The sequence below is a fragment of the Lytechinus pictus genome, chromosome 10 (assembly GCF_037042905.1).
Source record: "Lytechinus pictus isolate F3 Inbred chromosome 10, Lp3.0, whole genome shotgun sequence".
Classification (NCBI taxonomy): domain Eukaryota; kingdom Metazoa; phylum Echinodermata; class Echinoidea; order Temnopleuroida; family Toxopneustidae; genus Lytechinus; species Lytechinus pictus.
In genome coordinates this window covers 11866410-11890263 of record NC_087254.1, presented here as the reverse complement: position 1 = coordinate 11890263, position 23854 = coordinate 11866410, and the positions used below count along the sequence as shown (strand labels likewise).

The window sequence follows — 23854 nt, the reverse complement described above, 5'->3', positions numbered from 1 at the left end:
CTTCGACAGAGTATATAAGGCCTGCTTTTACAAACTTTGCTCATTCTCCTGAGGACGACAAGAACACACTTGTCGAAACGTCGAGATTGGGTGGTCCTTTTCAGGACCAACATATGCCCAAGAAAGAATACATGGTGTACCGTGAAACCTACTACACTATTCTTCTTCGCCATGGAAACCTTCAGAAATTATATCATTCGTCTCTACGGGGAGCAGACGTTCCAGCACACCAGAAGACTACAGCGGAACAGGATCAAGGAAGCCAGATTTGTCAACCATCTCACCTTTCTCAAAAGGTGCAGGGATTCAGGGGTTATCCCCCGCGGATTGGTGCTCCATGCACCTGTCCGTTCCAGACGAGCGGAGCAGGTTCTTAGACATGCTTCTGAGAGTCTCATCAGAGAGAGGATCAGACACGTCCATAACCAGCTCAGACAACTTCAACCTTTTGTTGAAACATCGGAAGAATACCTAAAGTCAAAGCTCTCGAGCAAGGATTGGGGTAAAATCGATCGTTTCATCAAATCTTCCAGCCACTTCGTTTTTGAGACAACTAAGTCCAAACAAGTGAGGAAGTTTGAGAAACTGATCCGTCCTTCCCGTTTCAACAAACACCAGCCGAGACACAACCGCCAGCCGAGACACAACCGCCAGCCCAGACACAACTTGCATCCTAGCAAAACTGTTGTCAACCTCAGTCAACGTCAGTTGTCTGAGAATGAACATCAGGTCCTCTCATTGGGACTTAATTTTGCTATGGCTCCTAAGCAAGTAAACCGAAAAGAATTCATCCAGAAGATTGAACCCAGCCTCAGACATCTTACTCGGTCTCAATCAGACACAGTGCGTATCCAAATCTCACAAGTACTGACTTCGGTTAACCCACCTCGGCCCAACCTCACCAAAGCCGAGAAGTCAGGCCTTGCTAGTCTCCGAGAGGATAACTCCATTCATATTCTCAAGGCAGACAAGGGTAATGCTACTGTTGTGATGGACAGATTGGATTATGAGACCAAGGTTCAAAGATTACTGGATTCGGGGACCTATAGGAAACTTCCTAGAGACCCCACGCCGGCCATCGAACGTAGGGTTAATGATAAGCTCCTCTCTCTCCAGAGAAAGGATGTCTTGTCTAGACCCATTTACCGACAACTCCGGAGCTCGTCTGGTCTATGTCCCATAATCTTTGGGCAACCGAAGATTCATAAACCAGACACTCCACTCAGACCTATTGTGTCTACTAGAGGATCTCCCACGTACGCACTGGCTCAGCATCTGACTTACATCTTACAGCCTCTTGTTGGTCAGGGCGTGCATCACGTGAGAAACTCTAAACATTTCGTTGAGCAGATCTGTCAGATGAACGTCTCTAACAATGACCTCCTCATCAGCTTTGATGTTGAGTCATTGTTCACAAGTGTACCAGTTAAGGATGCTTGCGCCATCATCCTTGAGAGATTGAAATTTGACAGAACTCTCCCTGACAGGACACAGTTGTCTCCTCTAGAGATCCATGACCTGCTTGAGATGTGCCTCAATTCCACCTCTTTCAGATGGAGAGACACATTCTACAGGCAAACGGAAGGGGCTGCCATGGGGTCTCCCCTGTCCCCAGTGGTAGCCAACATGTTCATGGAACATTTCGAGGAGACGGCTCTCCAGTCAGCAACCCACAAACCCAAAGTGTGGCTTAGATATGTGGACGACACTTTTGTGGTTTGGCAACACGGTGCTGAGGAAACTAGCAATTTCTTACAGCACCTCAACTCTCAACACGAGTGTATCAAGTTCACCATGGAAATGGAGAATGAGGGGTCTATCCCCTTTCTTGATACAAAGATTACGAGGACGGCACAGGGATCCCTATCCCATCAGGTTTATCGGAAACCTACTCACACTGATCGGTACTTGAACTATCGTTCATTCCACCACCCATCAGTGCTGAGATCCATCAACAAGACGTTAGTCAAACGAGCGCATGAGGTTAGTGACCAGATCCACCTGAGAGGTGAGCTTGAGCATATCAAACGTGTTTTGAAATGTAACAACTACCCCTCACACAAGATCTGCACTGAGCTTCCCCCCTCGCGGAACCCTCGTGCAGGACAACCCAAGGCGAGAGTCGTTCTTCCATATCTGGGAGCAGCCTCTCACAAAATTCAGAGGATTTTGAGAGAAGCCGACATTGAGGTTCGTCATAGTTCCTCAAATAAGCTTCAATCTGCCCTCACTACACATAAGGACAAGCGCAACTCCAAGGACCTCCCTGGAGTTTACCGAATTCCCTGTGAATGCGGTAAAGTTTACATCGGAGAGACGGGTCGTTCCTTCAACACTCGGATTAAGGAACACAAGGCCCATGGTAGGAGAGACGAGAGGGAGAGGTCTGCAATCATCGATCATGCCCATACGCATGATCACCGGATTCTTTGGGATGAGAGTAGACTAGTCACCCGTGTCCCCTACTGGTATCAACGGAGAGTCAGAGAAGCGTTGGAGATTGAGGAACATAACACTGTTCCTCAAGACAGCGGCCTCCAACTCAGCAATATCTGGCTTACCGTTCTAGACAAAGGGGCTAATTTGCCTAATTAGCCTACCCGGACGTTCCACACACGTGTGAGCACTGCAGTGTATGGGCGGAAGTGGTGACTTTTGTCATTAATGCTAATCCTAGCGGGAATGATAACTGACAGCAATTTCCGGTCGTCGCTGGTTTTGCGCGCCCAATTTGTGTGTTGTCACCCACGTCCGCATATGTGGATGTCATGTGACCTATCTAGCCAATCAGAGACATGTACCCTGCGAGATACCGTGCATACGGCACTTCGACAGAGTATATAAGGCCTGCTTTTACAAACTTTGCTCATTCTCCTGAGGACGACAAGAACACACTTGTCGAAACGTCGAGATTGGGTGGTCCTTTTCAGGACCAACATATGCCCAAGAAAGAATACATGGTGTACCGTGAAACCTACTACACTATTCTTCTTCGCCATGGAAACCTTCAGAAATTATATCATTCGTCTCTACGGGGAGCAGACGTTCCAGCACACCAGAAGACTACAGCGGAACAGGATCAAGGAAGCCAGATTTGTCAACCATCTCACCTTTCTCAAAAGGTGCAGGGATTCAGGGGTTATCCCCCGCGGATTGGTGCTCCATGCACCTGTCCGTTCCAGACGAGCGGAGCAGGTTCTTAGACATGCTTCTGAGAGTCTCATCAGAGAGAGGATCAGACACGTCCATAACCAGCTCAGACAACTTCAACCTTTTGTTGAAACATCGGAAGAATACCTAAAGTCAAAGCTCTCGAGCAAGGATTGGGGTAAAATCGATCGTTTCATCAAATCTTCCAGCCACTTCGTTTTTGAGACAACTAAGTCCAAACAAGTGAGGAAGTTTGAGAAACTGATCCGTCCTTCCCGTTTCAACAAACACCAGCCGAGACACAACCGCCAGCCGAGACACAACCGCCAGCCCAGACACAACTTGCATCCTAGCAAAACTGTTGTCAACCTCAGTCAACGTCAGTTGTCTGAGAATGAACATCAGGTCCTCTCATTGGGACTTAATTTTGCTATGGCTCCTAAGCAAGTAAACCGAAAAGAATTCATCCAGAAGATTGAACCCAGCCTCAGACATCTTACTCGGTCTCAATCAGACACAGTGCGTATCCAAATCTCACAAGTACTGACTTCGGTTAACCCACCTCGGCCCAACCTCACCAAAGCCGAGAAGTCAGGCCTTGCTAGTCTCCGAGAGGATAACTCCATTCATATTCTCAAGGCAGACAAGGGTAATGCTACTGTTGTGATGGACAGATTGGATTATGAGACCAAGGTTCAAAGATTACTGGATTCGGGGACCTATAGGAAACTTCCTAGAGACCCCACGCCGGCCATCGAACGTAGGGTTAATGATAAGCTCCTCTCTCTCCAGAGAAAGGATGTCTTGTCTAGACCCATTTACCGACAACTCCGGAGCTCGTCTGGTCTATGTCCCATAATCTTTGGGCAACCGAAGATTCATAAACCAGACACTCCACTCAGACCTATTGTGTCTACTAGAGGATCTCCCACGTACGCACTGGCTCAGCATCTGACTTACATCTTACAGCCTCTTGTTGGTCAGGGCGTGCATCACGTGAGAAACTCTAAACATTTCGTTGAGCAGATCTGTCAGATGAACGTCTCTAACAATGACCTCCTCATCAGCTTTGATGTTGAGTCATTGTTCACAAGTGTACCAGTTAAGGATGCTTGCGCCATCATCCTTGAGAGATTGAAATTTGACAGAACTCTCCCTGACAGGACACAGTTGTCTCCTCTAGAGATCCATGACCTGCTTGAGATGTGCCTCAATTCCACCTCTTTCAGATGGAGAGACACATTCTACAGGCAAACGGAAGGGGCTGCCATGGGGTCTCCCCTGTCCCCAGTGGTAGCCAACATGTTCATGGAACATTTCGAGGAGACGGCTCTCCAGTCAGCAACCCACAAACCCAAAGTGTGGCTTAGATATGTGGACGACACTTTTGTGGTTTGGCAACACGGTGCTGAGGAAACTAGCAATTTCTTACAGCACCTCAACTCTCAACACGAGTGTATCAAGTTCACCATGGAAATGGAGAATGAGGGGTCTATCCCCTTTCTTGATACAAAGATTACGAGGACGGCACAGGGATCCCTATCCCATCAGGTTTATCGGAAACCTACTCACACTGATCGGTACTTGAACTATCGTTCATTCCACCACCCATCAGTGCTGAGATCCATCAACAAGACGTTAGTCAAACGAGCGCATGAGGTTAGTGACCAGATCCACCTGAGAGGTGAGCTTGAGCATATCAAACGTGTTTTGAAATGTAACAACTACCCCTCACACAAGATCTGCACTGAGCTTCCCCCCTCGCGGAACCCTCGTGCAGGACAACCCAAGGCGAGAGTCGTTCTTCCATATCTGGGAGCAGCCTCTCACAAAATTCAGAGGATTTTGAGAGAAGCCGACATTGAGGTTCGTCATAGTTCCTCAAATAAGCTTCAATCTGCCCTCACTACACATAAGGACAAGCGCAACTCCAAGGACCTCCCTGGAGTTTACCGAATTCCCTGTGAATGCGGTAAAGTTTACATCGGAGAGACGGGTCGTTCCTTCAACACTCGGATTAAGGAACACAAGGCCCATGGTAGGAGAGACGAGAGGGAGAGGTCTGCAATCATCGATCATGCCCATACGCATGATCACCGGATTCTTTGGGATGAGAGTAGACTAGTCACCCGTGTCCCCTACTGGTATCAACGGAGAGTCAGAGAAGCGTTGGAGATTGAGGAACATAACACTGTTCCTCAAGACAGCGGCCTCCAACTCAGCAATATCTGGCTTACCGTTCTAGACAAAGGGGCTAATTTGCCTAATTAGCCTACCCGGACGTTCCACACACGTGTGAGCACTGCAGTGTATGGGCGGAAGTGGTGACTTTTGTCATTAATGCTAATCCTAGCGGGAATGATAACTGACAGCAATTTCCGGTCGTCGCTGGTTTTGCGCGCCCAATTTGTGTGTTGTCACCCACGTCCGCATATGTGGATGTCATGTGACCTATCTAGCCAATCAGAGACATGTACCCTGCGAGATACCGTGCATACGGCACTTCGACAGAGTATATAAGGCCTGCTTTTACAAACTTTGCTCATTCTCCTGAGGACGACAAGAACACACTTGTCGAAACGTCGAGATTGGGTGGTCCTTTTCAGGACCAACATATGCCCAAGAAAGAATACATGGTGTACCGTGAAACCTACTACACTATTCTTCTTCGCCATGGAAACCTTCAGAAATTATAAGAATCTTAATGTCATGACGTCATCATGACGTCATCTAGACGCCATTTTGTAAAATCACATTATCAATCATATCTCCATTATCAATTATCAAAAATAAATCAAATTCACATGACATAAACTTCAGATCAAGGGTCATCAGGTCATGTCATCAAAGGTCACCTGAAGGTCACGACGCGCGCGTACGCGCGCGTCAAAATTTTAAAATGCTAAAAATCACTTTTTGACCAAATCAGAGTACGTTTTAGGTCATTTTAAGCATTTCAAAAAATTGCGCGCGCAAACGTATGCGCGCGCGTTTCCGCGCGTAACGCCTCAATGCAACTCAGAAACACCGTTTTTTTTTATTTCATTGCATTGATCATATAATTTTGAGCAATTTGATACCTTGATCAACCTTCTACGACCATTAATAAGGAAATTAACACCCGTTAAAGTTTGCAGCACGTGTGCGCGCGAGCTCTCACTATAGGCCATATATGGGCAAAAACATGCCTATAGAAAATCCGCTGTAGCTCTTCAGAACGCATGGGGACCCCCAATTTTTTTTTCATATTTTGATAGAGTATGAACTAGAGATATAATTTCATGTCTCATTTGACCCTCAATTATATTATGACGTCATCAAAATGGCGTCGGAATTCAAAAAATCCATTTTGCCTATTATGACGTCATTATAATTATGCAAATCTTGCTCTAACTCCGTGAATATTGGTCAATTTTCACCCAATTTTTGATATGTTGTAGCTTAGTTCTTACTCTTTCTGAGTTATTGCCTTTATTTTTCATTTTGATAGACAAATCATCCTCAAAAATTGCAAATAATAATGGCATGTCATTTTTACTCATTTTGCGTGTAATCTCTATGGGACATGACTTTTTCTCAAAACTAGATTCTACATTCTTCTATTTCGTAAGCCATATCTCCAATTTTTGTTGCTAGTTATCCCTGAGCTTTTAGTATGTTGTAGCTGAGATTCTAAGCTTTCGGTTGCGTTTCCTTCATTTTCCGATCAGATGTCGGGATCATGCCCGTAATTCACTTGCAAGATTGGATTTGAGATTCTGGTGTTTTGCTTACGTGTTAAGTCTATGGGAAATATTCTAGCTCAATCGGTTAGGCGTCAGACTTACTTCTCATTCCATCATGCAGGCAGGGGTTCGAGTCCGCGGGTGAACATGATTTTTTTTTTTTTTAGCTATCTTGCCCCCGATCAATTATAAGAATTCTAACAAATAATAGCTAAAATATTGCAAAATAAAACAGATTATAATTACTTTTTATATCATATCTATTTATCTGTCTGTCTATCTACCTACATCACATCTCTCTGTCTAATATATATTTTTCTGTTTGAATACGTCCCTCTCTCTCTATCTATCCATATGTCTGTCTGTCTATCTACCTACATTGTATATCTATTCTGTCTGTTTATCTATCTATCTCTCTCTCTGTGTGTCTAATACGCTATATTTATTATTTATTTATTTATTTATTAACAATATTTCAACAGGATACCCAATCAACAAAAAATTGCTCTCCCTTGGGGTCCTGCATATTAAAAAAACAATCACAATATATCTTGTTATAAACATAAAATTAACATGAGAAAATGTACATACATTATGATATATAATTATATTTAATTATTATATATATGTATCTATCTGTTTAGATATGTCTATCTATCTAGCCATCTATATATCTGCCTGTCTCTATCTATCTATCTATCTATCTATATATCTGTCTGTCTGTCTCTCTATCTAGCTATCTATCTATTCATCTATATGTCTGTCTCTCTATCTATCTCTGTCTCTCTATCAATCTATATGTCTGTCTCTTACGAGATAGCTCGTAATAGCTTCATGATATGTCTGTCTCTCTATCTATATGTCTGTCTAGATCTATCTGTCTATCTATCTATCTGTCTGTCTCTCTTTCTATCTATATGTTTATCTATGTTTTATTAATATAACCACCAATCATCTCTCTCTCTCTCTATCTATCTATATATCTATCAATCAATCTATCGATCTATAAGTCTGTCTCTCTATCTATCTATATGTCTGTGTCTCTATCTATCTATATGTCTATGTTTTATTAATATAACCACCTATAATTGATCTCTCCATCCATCACTCCATCCATCTACTATAATTATATATCTTTCTTGTATGTATCTGTTTGATTATGTAAATCTGTTTGTCTATCTATTTTTCAATCTAATATCTGTTTAAATATTTTTTTCCTGTTTATCTATCTATACGACAGACCACCTAATTCGTCCGCATGACGAATTAAAATCTAGTTCTTTTTATTGTTTTCAAGGAGGAAGAGCTATTATCGTTGGACAATTCAGCTCAGATCTTCAATGCCTTGTCAGACCTGCCGGGAGTAGTAGATGATATGGATAAGCTTGTACAGGTAAGACCCACTCTCATTCAACAACTTATTATACATTACTTTGTAAATAAGCAAATGTAGTGTGTGATTGTTCTTGTAATTTTTTGGGGTGTTAGTTCCATGATGTCTTATAACATTTGTATTTGTGTTTTATTTACATTGATTATACAAATATGTGATAGGAGGCTGCCTTCTACAAGCTTCGCTTTTTAGCAGCTTCCTCCATTTCTGACCTGATAGTATGGTTATCTTGATTATTATATATGTAAAGTTTCCTTGTTTTATTGATTATATATCAAGATGTATGTAACAAAACTTAGTGTAAATGATTGTTTGAAATGGAAAATGAAATAAATGAAATGAAATAACATACATATTATTATGTTATAGTTTTCTATGCTTATTTTCTTATAAATCTGTTTCATTTCATGTACAATTTGTTCATGGATCATGGCTTCATATCAATTGGGTCATGAGAAAAGATGTATCTTGAAATCGTACAAGTGATCAGGGGGGTGTTTCACAAAGATTTAAGTATGACTTACAACCGCACTTAAATGTTGACGCGCACATGATATGCAACGCGCAATCTAATTGATCAATACACAGTAGTGCGGGTCCTCTTCGCATGATTTGACCAATGTGGTTGTGCCTTTTATACTTCACGCAACTGGACATCTAAGTGTGACTCTAACGGGGTGTTGCAAGAAAATATTTGCAATCAATCACAAATATTCTGTTGCAATTTTTACAGTTGATTGATCACTTTTAACTTTAGCAAATCAGATTACACTCCTTGTTCAGGAGCAAATTAGCAATCAATCGCAAATTTGCATTTAATTGCACGGCATGTGCTTGATTTCGGGAATGAAAATGGACTTGGAATTGATCGCAAGTCCCATGAGTCATACTTAAATTTTTGTGAAACACCCCCTGTAATATATATCAGACAATTATATAAGACTTGTGCTATTATCATTATAAAATTCTCCTTGTTATTTAGACTCTTTTTTTCCATGTCATTTTATTAGTATTGTATACTCTATTTATTATAGAGATTCCATGTACTTATCTTGAAAATTGATCTTTGTATAATAGTCATTGCAACTTTATTGGCATTAATGTTGCTATAAAATTGCAATGAACAGCATTGAAAAAAAAGAAAAGTCACTATTCAGAGTACTCCTAAAGCTTAGGTAATATTCATTTTTTTTCCTTCTGATTTCGCTTTTTCTATGTTATGCAATCTGACATGTATTAATCATGGATTTTTTTTATTTATCCTATTTTATTTTATCGATTTTATTCCATTTTATTTACAAACTAAATGTTAAAACAATTTATTGTATATACATGTTGGTATGTACATATTGTAGATGTAGGTAATGTTTCAGTTGATATTGCGTGATTTACACATATAAAAAAACATGTATACCGTTAGATATATTTACACCTTTACAGTATACAGTTTCTCGTTGCTACGGTTATATTCTGATGACGTGCACGCATATACTTCCTGCTCAGTTTCTTTTGAAAGCAATATAACACCAAACAAGTGGCAAAATAATCACCAGCTGTCTATATTTATACAATGCTAAATTTGATATCAATTATAGCTCAGGTTTTACACTTGACTGAATGCGAATGTATAGGCTGTTCTCATTTATGCAGTTACAATTATACTAATAATCCAGCTATGGCACTTTTAAGACATAAGCTGAACCAAAATACCTACCTATTTCTTGGTCTATATCTTGGTCAAAATGTCAGTTTTTTTTCTGAATGTTCCATATTTGGGCATGATGTTCTTGAGGACCGATGATAATGTTAATTGATGAAGATCTTATTTTGATGAAGATCTGGAAACAGAAAACTTGCAGCAAATCTTATATTATCAATATATTTCCTATTTTGCACACATTTCATATAGAAAAGCATAAATATGATTTTCTTGATTCTAGACTAGGTAGGTTATTGAATGTGAAATTGGGTGCCAGATGTCAAGTTGCTGTATTTATTTAGAAATCAAAGTGTTATGGTGTCAGAAAATTCCAATGGGATTACGAGGTGATGAACCATTTGCTATCACAGAACAAACTTGGATGTACAGGCATATATGTACATGTAGTTATTTGCTGTCCTGGATGGATGGATGGATGGATGGATGGATGGATGGATGGATGGATGGATGGATGGATGGATGGATGGATGGATGGATGGATGGATGGATGGATGGAGGGATGGAGGGATGGAGGGATGGAGGGATGGAGGGATGGAGGGATGGAGGGATGGAGGGATGGAGGGATGGAGGGATGGAGGGATGGAGGGATGGAGGGATGGAGGGATGGAGGGATGGAGGGATGGAGGGATGGAGGGATGGAGGGATGGAGGGATGGAGGGATGGAGGGATGGAGGGATGGAGGGATGGAGGGATGGAGGGATGGAGGGATGGAGGGATGGAGGGATGGAGGGATGGATGGATGGATGGATGGATGGATGGAGGGATGGAGGAATGGATGGATGAAGGGATGGATGGATGGAAGGATGAAGGGATGGATGGATAAAGTAGTTTCCACTAAAATAGTTTCTAGTAAACCAGTTTTAGGACGATAATGAGAATGGGGCCTTAGTCTTGGATTTCATTTGTCTATGGGAATCTATTGCCAATTGGAGCTGAGATTAGCAACTCTATAAATAAAAATTGTACAAGCTGATGTATGTCAAATATTGCACGATCTTATAAAAAAAAGCAGTCATATATTGGAAGTATAGCTTCCACAAGTGGACTCCACACTAAAAAGTCATTATCCTATAGGAATTATTTACACTGTACAATGTCAATATTGGGATTGTGATAATATTAGTATGGCCGCTATGTGGCATTGTCCTTTAAATGTCACCACATATTTTAATATCAATCATTTGCTCCAACTCACTCTGCCTATAGTACTCTCAAACCATACCAATCTTCAAACAGTAGACTGGTTACCAAATCTCATGGCTACTAGTTAATATATTCTGTACAAGTATATCTTTTAGAGTGGGTTTTATCGATTCCAAAGCTGACTGGGATGAAGTATGAAGGCATCAACAGATTTACCAGTTTAACTTACAATACTTATTATTTCTGAGGCTGGTGAATGATAGAAATATGTTGCTTATGAAACAAAAAATGAAAAAAAGAAACAAAGAGAGGGAGAGAGAGGAAAAAAATGTACAACTTGTGCTTTTTTAGGTTTGCCAATTGTGTAATTTTTGTTTGATAAAGTGGTAAATTAATAATCAGAATTCTAATATTAAAAAGTGAGATAACAACTGGATTTTAAAGAAGCCCAACACTTCAAGATTGTGGTCAATTGCTTTTGTGTGCACATGTTGCAAAAGATTTAATACCCAGACCTCTCTCGTGCATATACCAGATATATAGATTAAGGTTTCATGGATTACATTCTGTATATATGCAAATAAATGGAGACACGTGTCATTGGCCATTCCGTTCCTCTTTCAATCCTGCTTGCGGGGCGAAGATCCTCCCCTTTCTCAATCTGTAATGGGAACGAAACAGCTGGGGAACACATGACCGTTTTACTAATTCTGCTATTAGATCTGTACACCTAAAACGAGATTCATTTTAACCTTGCATTGTTTGGATGACATGGTATAGTCCATGTTATTGTAAAAGGATATGTGTTTTTCAAGCAGTGGATTCTTATAATTTGGAATAATTAATCATGGTGAACTCCAACATTGACACTACCAATAAACTGTTAGCTGCCCTCCAATTCAACAAGGTACTACAATAATTGTTTTACAAAAGTAATGTTTTACATTGTATATTTGATTGGAGTTAAGATTTTATCAGCAGGCGAAGCTATATGTTGACATTACTATATGCAGCGTTGAACCCTTTCAGGATCTATCGGGGAAATAATGCTCGAAATTGACGATAGAGATTGTGATAGATTCAGGGAGTTGATAAAATGATAAAACAGTTTGCTGAATATAAAAATGGGCAAGAATGGTGAAAAGAAAAAATATGAAAATTTGACTTAATGTGTGTAAGGCCTATGTGTACCCCCCTCCAAAAAAAAATCTTTCTGGTAAGTGATATGAAATGCAAATTATAAAGATTTCCTGTTTTCCTTCTTTAACATTTGAGAGCTCTGAAACAAATTGATTTACCAAAATTGTCGGACATAAATTTCCCTGATTGGGTTGAAACATGAATGTCACAAGGTTTTCAACGGTTTGCATTGAATTATTGATCAACTATGTAATTAATTACATTTTCTTGAGTAATTGTATTTGAAGTTATGAACGGGAAAGTAATTGTAATGGAAAAAATGTAATTGACTTCAATTTCTGTCAATTACTTTTCATTACATTCAATTACTTTACAATAAACTTGATTAATTTATGATATAATTTCATAACCTTTTCCATGTCACCTTCTTCAGCCTCAAAGAGAGTAATAGGCAGAATCCGTTCTCTTTAACCTAAACCTTCATCTTTTCAGTTTCTCTGTCACTTAAAATTATGTTGAAATAGGTGGTAATATGTACAAAATGAAAATTAGTTTCAGTTATGACTTTTCTAGAAAGTAATTGTAATTGTAATTGGCAAAGGTAATTGGTAATTGTAATTGAAAAAAATGTAATTTAATTGAATATTGTAATTGAACATTTCTTCAATTACATACGGTAATAGTAATTGTAATTGAAGAAATTAATTGAGCCCAACCCTGACTTACACACTCACACACGTTATATGTTGGTGTACCACACAGGAAATTATTCCTTGAAATGTTAAAGCGTCTAATTGTTATCATGGTAAAGCTAGAATAATAATATTGAACGCTTAGAAACATTTTAATGATTTTTCATGGTGGCCATCTTGGATTTCAAAATGGCGGCCGACCCAGCAGTCAGATCACTTGGGGGCTGTGTTTTTTTTTTAATTCAGCACCCCAATTGACCCCTTTGTATCAAATTTTACACATTTTCAGATTCAACTCAAGCTGCAACAGTTTCACATATCTTTCACACTATTTGTATCCAGCGCCTTGTGATTGTTATCGTTATTATGATTATTATCTATTGTATACTTCAACATTCCCCCTTCATAGTCAGCAGTAAGGATACAGATAAATATCGAAGATGAGGTGTGTATCGGACCCGAATGTTTTAGTTGTACGGTGAGTCATGGAGTCAATGTCACCAAATCTAGTTTAGAGATTTTCAGAGCATCTGGGTCAGATACGGTATACTTTTTCTTTTTTTTTATCTATAGAAAAATTAGTATGTAATACAAAGTAACTATTTATTATTATTAGCTTAATGTCAGACTTAAAGTGAAGATACTCAGCTCTCTTTCAGTAATGTATGGTATATGGCATGTGAAGATATAGTTAATATTTTTTTTTTGGGGGGGGGTGAGGGTGCAGGGAAAAATTACATGGGGGCTCATGCATTTGAAATGCCCCCATAGCCCTAAAAAAGGGAAAAAGAGGCCATGAAATTTCCAGAGGGTGCATTAATCTGTACAATGTAGCCAATTTGGGTTTGTACGCGTATGTAAAAAATAGAAGAATTAGAAGCCCAAGAAAAAATAAAGATTTTTCTTGGGGGGGATGAACATAAATTTCTTATGTTTTAAAATTCCTTTCTGCATTTCAATATAGGAATGATAATATTTATTGATGCCATGAAGGGTCTGGATTCTTTAAAAAAATATTTTTTCAGAATCTAAAGTTGTTGGCAAAGACTCAATGTAAATTATACTCAAGTATTATCTAACACTCAAATCTTACAAAAATGTTATTTTTTCAAACATTGATATAAAAAAAAAGGTTTTAATTTTTTAATTTTTTTAATTTTTTATATCTGTTGCCCGCTTTTGGTACTGCCCTCATTTTTCTTTAACAGAGATCTTTTTGGCTTTATCATACAAATTAGGTCATTGGATAATAGAAAGTAGCGCAGTCCATTCTTAAGATGTGGTTTTACACATAAAAAGAAAAAAAAATGTGAATATGTTCAATTCAATTAGGCACCTTGTCATAATATGTCCCTGTGAATGCTGTACATGATGGACTGAAATAGTGACATCCAATTAATATGGACTTTACCAAAACTCAAAAAGGGGCTTTATTGCTGCGTATTAATATTTCATTGTAAATACATACATGTATGGCAAGAAGCAATATACCGTAGCATCAAAAGCAAAATATTCTAAAAATTCTTCCCAAGGTACTGATTGTCACAAAATTACTCTGCTTTATTATAATCATAATAATAATCCGCTTTTATATAGCGCTTAATACATTAGAACTTCTCTAAAAAGCACTTTACAGATATATTATATGTAGTTAAATCACTCCTGGATTGCTTGTGTGCATTTGGATAATTTTTTTAATATGACTTTTTATGTACATTTTGTAAATTGTGTCCTTATATAGTTAAGGTTGAAGTTGAGGTTTGTGTGGGATACTGTATATTACAGGTAGTTTCAGAATATTTTATATTTAGTCCAATAATTGGGATGTCTAGAATTCATGTTTTAATGTCAAATATTATATTATGGATTGTATGTAAGCAGAAGTGTAATGTATTTTATCTATCTACCAGTACATGTATATATTTGTTTATTAAGTCTTTTTTTTTATGCCGGTTATGTGTTTGATTTATGAACGTGTATCAATAATTTCAGTACTTTAATACATGAACAATAATCCTCAATAATCCTCAAACTTTACATTCCTGTGAAGAAAGTGTACCACAAGTAAAAGCAGTTGCGTTGCCTTTGTTGTAACATACATGTAGATGATCTACTAAGGAGTGATATCTCCTTGGATCTACACAGAGTGCGCACAGTCTATACGCCTTCTACATTTGCGTAACTAGGTCAACAACACACACAAATGTAGCACAGAGAGAGAGAGAGAGAGAGAGAAAGGGAGAGATGATAAAAGATAGAGCGAGAAATGAAGAGAGAGAGAGAGAGAGGGGAAAATGTCAAATAGGACTGTAAAATTTTGAACATGCTACAGAAAAAATAATTGAGATGGCTCAAAACCGAATTACACGTGATTGCGCGCATCCAACCAATGCTCATCCTTTTTATTAGGATCTTGGAGTGAGTTGTACAAAATCTGCACAACTTTTGGATTTGTTTGCTATTTCATCAATATTGGTTAGAAGTAATGTATTACATGCTCATGGGCGTAAATCTCTCCCAAAAGGTAGGGGGGACAAGGGCCTGGAAAATTTGACAAGCAAAAAAAAAAAAAAAGTTATCACCCCAAAAGTAAGGTCATCTCGTCCAAAAAACATGTTTTATTTCGATTTTGAATGATATATTTCTTTTTAATCATAAAAGACCAAAAATAGTAGGGGGGACATTTGATATTGTTTCCCCCTACCATTTTGAGTAGGGGGACACGTCCCCCCCTGGGATTTCCACCCATGTACATGCTACATGTTTTATTACGTATTTATACATAAATAGTAGTATACTCTTTTAATGAATCGTCTGGGTTTCTTTTATCGATTGACAACTTTTTATAAAACTTTGCTCATATACATGTATCTTTCCTAATCTACACTTTATGACATTTTTTAATCATAAGTTTGTAACGGCCTAGTCATATATGTGGCCGTCTTTCTGGGTAACTTATTTATTTTACATCTACATGTATATTTGCCTCTCACTTTTCTCTTTCATTGTTTCAAATACTAAAGCACTTTCTTTTTTCTATTTTGAAATTCTCCTTTTGTTTATTTACATGTGATCTTTGTGTCTTTCTTCTGCTTGGACAATAATCAAATCTTTTGCAGAAGTATGAGGTGTGTATTTTACTCTATCACCTTAGAGTACCAAGAATCTTTTCTTCATTTCTCTCTTTAAAAAAAAAACCCCATTTCACCTCTCATGTAGAATAGAACTTCATGAAGCATGTCTGTACATCCAAAGACCCTATTCATCTTTATAGGCCTATAGAATGATATATATGAATTTTCCATGCCAGATTACAATGATAACCCATTAAAAGTGAAATATCTATACCTATTTTTAAAGATTATTATATTGAATAAATTTTAAGAAGATATCCCTGTCCATTAATGTATTTTTTTCACGAGAAACAGAATTGTCATGTTTTGTTGACATTTAAACATTTTTTTTTTACCACATACTGTCGTGAATAAGTCCCATCCCCAGTTTTCTTTGTAGTTAAATGTTTTTTTGTTTTTTTTTTAATAGAAGGCACTTTGTAAACATTTCTATAATTTTTCTTCAGATGATGATTTACTTTTTTAAGCCTATAGGTGAAATGTATTATCTATTTTCCCCATCTTGTAACTTGTCATTTTTGAAAGGCATAATATTATAATTGAATAGCCCCCCAAAAGAAAATACAAACAAACAGACAAAGAATGGAGTGAAAACATGCAACATTGGGACCTATGTTTATATTTATTTTTTTATGGATAGGGATACTGTCAACATACAAGGTACTACTAGTGCTTGAAGTTATTAGGAGTATCAAGATGTTTGATGTTTAGTTTTGTTTTTGTTTTTAATTGAATTGTTGCATTTCTAAAAAATATCTTTGAAATTGTTTGTTATGATGTAAAAGGGAAGAGTAGGTTTCCAGAATTTAATGAGACCCTGTTGTGTTTAAAGCAGTTACATGGCTTTCATTTCAATTTAATTTTAAATTATTTCAATCATAAAATTAGTAAAACTATTACACATTATATAATTACAAAATTGTCGGGTGGCCTATCAAAGCAATTAAATGCTGTAGTAAGGGCCAATCATAGCATCATGCGGGATAAAGAATTTATCCAGGGGCTGGTTTCATAAATTCTAACATTGCCATTATGGCTACTGCCATGGTAACATGGCTCAGCAGCCAATCACGCCCAAGATTTCCATGGAAGTTATAATAATGCCACAGTTATGATACTGTAGTTGTAACTCTTTATGAACCAGGCTCCATTAGAGGAAAGGGATTAAGTGTGAGATGAAACATTGCATGTACATATAACTACTGAATGTGGCATGAGATTAAAGATCTCTTTACCCCCCCCCCCTCGCCCCCCTTCTCCTCCTTTCATCCTTTCATAAAACTACAGAATATTACATTTTGTTTTATTTGTGTTGGGTGAATAGAGGAAAATGCATGATCTACAAATTTACCATTTTTCTACAAATTTACCATTCCATTTGCATCTTGGCCTTTTTTGGGTAGATTTTCAACAGTCAGCCGACATGTATGGTACCAACATCGGTCATATGTCATAATGACTTGCTATTTTCAAAGAGGTTGTGCACATCAAAGAAAGGGAAATGTATTTCTTTAGGGTTTAAATCCAATACGGAATTTGGAGCATCGCCCTTGAATGAGAGGTGTCTTTAGTCTTTGTTCTGCAATTTTCATTTCTTTTATTTTTTCATTTCTTGGTTTTTCTGATTTTGTACTCTAATCGTGCAATAATTTCTTGTAAATTATAAATAAATAAATAATGCCAAGTGCATAATTTCTATAACTAGTTCAATATCAGCCAATTGAATTGAATGATTTCAGTAGCTTTAAGCTGTTACAAGTAATTGCAAATTTTTTATTATCACAAGTTTTATGAAATGGGGGTCCATGACATTGTCTCAATAAAGCTGTAAATAATATATGATATTAGAACAATCAATGTATCATTTCATACTCAAAAGAGAGGATATAGAATAAGGTTGTTTTTTCGGAGGGGGGGGGGGTTCAATAAGGTGAAATGTTATAATGAAAAATTTATCAGATATTTATAAACCAGAGTGCTAATCAATGTATTCATCTGTTTTATTTCACAGCATATGTAGTAGTGGCCCATTTTTAGTTGCATTTTGATCGTTAACATGCAATAGAAGCAAAGGAGTCATTAATAGCCATCACAGGCGTAAATCCGTGATGTCATGCTATTCAAGTGGGGGGGGGGGGGTGGAACATTAGATCACCCCCTCCCCTGAACAATAGGCGTGACGCAGGGATTTATGTCAGTGTGTATCATGTGTAGTTAACAACTTAGCAGTAGAAAGGATTTGTTTGTACTCCATGTCATGGCATATAGATTAATGCATGTCTTAAATGAAATTATTAAATGTTGGTTACAAGTACAATCGACCTTACTAGATTTTTAACAAAGTGTATATTTTGGTGCATTAAAATGTAAATACATGTAGATGATGAGGAAAGAAAACGTTGCAGGAACTATTTATACAAAGTATTTTATTCTATTAAAGCTCATTGCCGGCCGCACAGAAACGTTGTTAGCTTAACAGAGCGCTAACAGTATGCCCAGTCACATCTTTCGGATTGTGAAGTCAAAACATTAATTCCAATGTGTAAGTAATGCATTATTGTTACATTAGGCATCGCTGCCACATTACCGGTTGTAACAGGGCCTCTGTTTATAGCGCATTGCTAGCACTAACAACGTTTCTGTGCGGTCAGTATTGGTTTATAGCATGCTTGTTGTTTTATGATAATGATACATGCTTATGCTATATTTTCCCCAAGTTCATTAGCATGCAATAACCCAACAATAAATTCATTTCCAAATGTGCATGATCATTGTATGCTCAATAATCTTAAAAAGTTTGTGGTTACAAGTTGTATATGATGAATTTCCAACCAATAATGATTTGATCGCTAAATCAAGATGAATAAAAATAATCATTGCATTTCAGTTTGCTGGATGGGATTTGAATGAAACAAGCATTTAAACAAAATGAGACATCACAATGTAAATACAACATGATACTACTACATGAATACCTATTTTAATGTACAACTAACAATTTGTAACATATTCTCCTTTTACTTGATTTAAGTGGATAAGCTCGAAAAAAAGTGTTCTGGAAGTCCTGAGTATTTAACATTGAAGCACCTATATTTACATTTATATCTTATATACATGTATGATTATCTAAAACTGAAATTGGAGGTGGGCATACATGTAACTGTTACTTTTAGTCCTTTGGAAGCGCATAGGGACATTATGACATAATGTGATATGCGCTATACAAGAACTGCTTTATTATTATATTATTATTATTTTAGTCAATTGTGGAACATTGTATTATGGAGCTTTGTAGCCCAGGTGATGAATCAGTAGTCTTTCAACTTTGAAATAAACGGTCTTGGGTTCGAATCCCAGCCATTGCATAATTTCCTTCACCGAGAGATTGATCCACATTGTCCTGTACTTAACCCAGGTGAAAAAACGGGTTCCGGGCAGGAATTTATTTCTTATCAAGCTTGTGCGCTGTACAGGTCGCCAGGCTACAGCCAGGGTAATACTATCCAAGTCCTTTGGAAGTGCATAGAGACATTATATAATAATTTGAAATGCGCTGTACAAGATCATTATCATCTTCATCATCATCATCATCATCATCCTCATCATCCTCCTCCTCCTCTCCTCACCACCACCTCCATCAAGAATACACTATAGATTGTATGATGTGAAGACATATTCTGTGTAAAAGAGTTGAATTTATATTTATATATCTGTAATAAAGGTTCTTTTTCTTCCTCTGGAATAAAAAAAGGAACAAATGTTAAATTATTGAATAATATTAAATTTTGGTCTTTATTTCAGATTGGCATGCGTCACTCTGCCTCCCTGACTGACATCATCGTGGACACACACAGACGGAAACATCTAGCCTATCTAATGGCTGAACAAGGTGCTATTGTCAACCCTGAATCGGCAGGAAACCTTCCAAAACAGGTACAAACATTAACTATTAATGTATATAGAGGTACACAATTTTCACTAGTGTGATTTTACTATACTCCACAAATTGGCAACAAATTCTCTATTTATTTTAATATTTGATTTGATTTGATAGCATTTATTCCATTCATCATAAAAACAAGGCACATACAAAGTTAACATAAATTACATGGGAAAATTGCAAATAATACAATGATAAAATCTGGGAAACAGTTGAATGAAAAAAGAGTGTACATAATTTGTAAATGAATGAGGAGACAACTAGAAAGGGAAAGCCTTATTAGCGCTGCCACCTTTACAAAAATCTGGAAACTGAATATATATATGATATTGCAAAATACATGATGTAATAAATACTGAATACCAGATATAAACATTGACCATAAAAGGGGGAATACAAATTATAACACAATGACAATATATATATATATATATATATCAACAATAATTACTAAAAAAAAGAAGGGGGAAGAAAAGAAACCTGATCATACATTATTTGAATATTTACTGAGAAGTTGGGTTTTATATCTCCTTTTAAAAACATTTAATGATGGACTAGATTTAACAGAAAATGGTAACTTGTTCCAGATGACGGGTCCTTTGTAAAAAATACAATTCTTTGCTAAAGAGGTGCGTATTTTGGGTATGTGGAAGTCTGAAGATCCTCGCGTATGATAAGAATGAACATCGGCATTGTAACAAAATATTTCTGAGATATTGTTTGGAATATAGCTTTTGTGACATAAATACATAAAAATTGCAATTTCATAATCAGAGAAATCATAAACATTCAACAAATTTAACTGACTGTCACGTGGGAAGTGACTTTTTTAAATTATTTATCTACTGCTGCTTGACGCCAAATAAAGAATACGTAAAACTGATAAATACAGTTAGTAAAAGATTTAATCAAAGCTCTTAAATCATTATGTGGTTTCCTTTGATATCTTTTACAATGATTTACATGGAAATATACATGGTTATAACAAAATATAACTTAACTTAAACAATAGTTGAATAGAGCCCCAGTCATCTGTTCTGGCTTGACATGCCCCACTCGGCCCTGGTGGTCGGTCCAGTTCCTGGCCTCCGCAGCTTGCGATGTCTCTTCCACTTGGCCTCGGCCTCCGCAGACAGTTACCCCCTGATGAGTAGCCCTCAGACCAGAGATGTGGCTTCAACGAATTATTGGACGAGATCGACCCCCCAATGATGACATGAATTTTGACCAATCATGTCGGTGGAGAACCGGCGGCAGCTGGGGTCGTTATCTCGTCACCGACGTAGTCCCTCAGTTATAACTTAGACTGCCTACACGAACATCTGTAGTCTATTCTAGCTTAAGTGGTTCTCCCTGAATTACCGAAATTAACCTCCTAATATACCCTACCGTTACTAGGACTATTAAACTGTAAGATTTCTAAAAAGTAATCCAAAGAATTTCGATAACAGATGAGTGCATAAAACAACACATTCTTATTAATAAAAGACACTTCCTGTGTATCTATACATCTACACTCATCAATGCTAGATCACTTTAGGTTATTTACGCCACCTGTATGAAAATACTACTAATAAGAAATATTTCGAACACCTGTATAAAATATAACATAAACCTGGTACACTTGTACTCTAAAGGGGGGGGGGGGGGGTATCAAGCGTTTCCAATGCTTGCTTTCAAAGTATTCAAAACATATCAACATGCTTGGACCAAATAACTATTTTAAACACATGTTTAAAATCTGTAATTAAATTTCTATCCTGACAATATCCCCCACCTTAAGATGAAATTAAGGGAACCTGAATTATATCCATTAAAGAAATTTATAACAGAGTCTCCTTTAACAAGGTTTTACTCAAATCTCTATCATAATGAAAAAGTTAACTATCCATATTATTACGAATAATTCATTATCTATATTCAGTGATACATATAAAGATATATAAACATCCAAATATACATGTCAAGAGCTTATTCCAAGTAAGCCATCTATATTAGTGTTTTAAAAAATGTAATCTTTACTATGTTTTGCATAACTGCTTTGAACTAATTTCAACAATTTCTGAAAATCTTATTTGTTTTGTTTAGGATCAAATAAAAAGAATTATCAAATTCAGAAAACTTCTTGATTTTTTTTAAGTACAGTGCTTCAAAACTGCATGCTTTTAAACCAAAAATCATTAAACTGTCTTAAAATTGTATTTTTTACAAATTTTTTTTTACAAATTAAAGTGACTCTTACCATTTTTATATTATGGTTTAAAATTCGACATCACGAATACATCAATACAATAATATAACTTTCAAACAATGCTTTGATAAGGTGTTTTACATTAACCATTAAACATGGCTTCCCTAATCCAATAATATTCAGAAATAATTATTTCTTGTTAAGAGATTAAAAATTTCAAATGACATAACGACATTGTATGAAAACATACAAGATGTCCCATAATTTAAGAGACAAAATACATATTTCAGTATAATAAGATATAACATGATTCTTTTCTTTCAAATCCTGACTACTGAATCAAAAGTATATATATTTTTTTTTCATTTAATCCTAACCGTGTTAAAATACAAAGTATGTTTAAAACACTTCTGAACTTGCTAGGAAGCAGTGTATAATGTCGAAAACTGTCAATTCAGATTTTAATCATATATCCAACATCATTTTAAAATTGACAATAATATGCTGTTCTTCAAAATGGATTTTTTTTTTTAAGTGACTTACATATTGTCAAAACATTTGAATAGTGTCATTAAAATGACTGAGTTTTTCCTTTTAGAGCAATTAAAAAAATGGCTCATTATTTAAATTTTACAAAATAAGCAAGATTCCTTTTTCTTAAAACTACAATTACAATCTTAAATCAACTTAACTAAAACCTATCGGCCCTAAACTAACCTATACTATGTATAACTAAGCCCTACCAAACACAGTTTCCTTAACCTAAAAGTTACAAACAGCGAAGAGCCTGTTGAAATGTAAACGCTGTGTGCTGGTTCCAGGGTTCCTGAAAGAAATGAGAAAACCTTCATGAAGTATCTGTCATGTGTATACTAAACATATTGAAGTGATTATTATTTTTTTTTTATATACCATCATAAATGAAATAAATGATTTTGGGTAAAAATCAATATTTACAGTAATCTCTTCATTAAATTAACAGCTTTGTTTTCTATTTTGAGACCAAGCGAAACTTAAAACATTGTAGGCACAAAAACTGTCTTACAATTCGCTTGTTTATTTCAAGGTGGATATTTATCCGACTCTGACGTTTCTTTGGTGCACAATCGTTTCAAAACAGACTTCACAACGTTGCAACGCTTGAGCAACCAGTTACATAATTTCGCAGGAAAGTACCGAGAACTGGTCAGTCGCTTGACTGGCAACAAATTAGATGCTTCAAACATCAGATCCGAAACGACTCGAGTACCTAAGTTCGACATGACCGAGGGAATATCGACTCTCTTACAAACATGAGTCTCCACCACATCAGTTTTCCGAGATATTACACATGACCTACAGAAATTTGCGACATCTTCTGACATCCCAGGCCAGAAGAACTGCGCCTTGGTCTTAGACAGGGTATCATTGATACCTAAATGTCCATTTAGTAATGACTCATGCGCATATTGCATTATCTCTTCTCTTCGAGACTGGGGAACTACAAGGAATTTAGGACCTATACCTCGATCATTTCCATCCTTTTTCTGTCGGAACAGAAGCTCACGTTCACACAAATACTTGTACTGTGAATTGTTAAGCATATCAATTCTCTGCCATAGAGGGCCTAACGTTACGTCATCTTTT

General features: G+C 36.9%; 3 protein-coding genes across 3 annotated transcripts in view; all 3 read left to right on the top strand.

Annotated features, from left to right (window-relative positions):
- The first annotated feature begins 171 nt into the window (after nt 1-171).
- LOC135155776 (uncharacterized) lies at nt 172-2595 on the top strand. Its single transcript, XM_064106009.1, has one exon. The coding sequence runs from the start codon at nt 172-174 to the stop codon at nt 2593-2595; it is 2424 nt and encodes an 807-aa protein (XP_063962079.1).
- A 402-nt stretch (nt 2596-2997) lies between these two features.
- Nucleotides 2998-5421, top strand: LOC129255454 (uncharacterized). Its single transcript, XM_064106008.1, has one exon. The coding sequence runs from the start codon at nt 2998-3000 to the stop codon at nt 5419-5421; it is 2424 nt and encodes an 807-aa protein (XP_063962078.1).
- A 1808-nt stretch (nt 5422-7229) lies between these two features.
- Nucleotides 7230-23854, top strand: part of LOC129269112 (small G protein signaling modulator 3-like) — a 43602-nt gene continuing 26977 nt past the window's right edge. The window contains exons 1-4 of the mRNA XM_064106007.1: nt 7230-7235; nt 8173-8268; nt 13373-13441; nt 19899-20030. Of these exons, the coding sequence (XP_063962077.1) occupies nt 7230-7235; nt 8173-8268; nt 13373-13441; nt 19899-20030 (303 nt within the window). The remainder of the gene's footprint in view (nt 7236-8172; nt 8269-13372; nt 13442-19898; nt 20031-23854) is intronic.

Bases quoted from the DNA above. Each gene is read 5' to 3' on its own strand.
- LOC135155776 (XM_064106009.1), top strand. From the start codon at position 172: ATGGAAACCTTCAGAAATTATATCATTCGTCTCTACGGGGAGCAGACG.
- LOC129255454 (XM_064106008.1), top strand. From the start codon at position 2,998: ATGGAAACCTTCAGAAATTATATCATTCGTCTCTACGGGGAGCAGACG.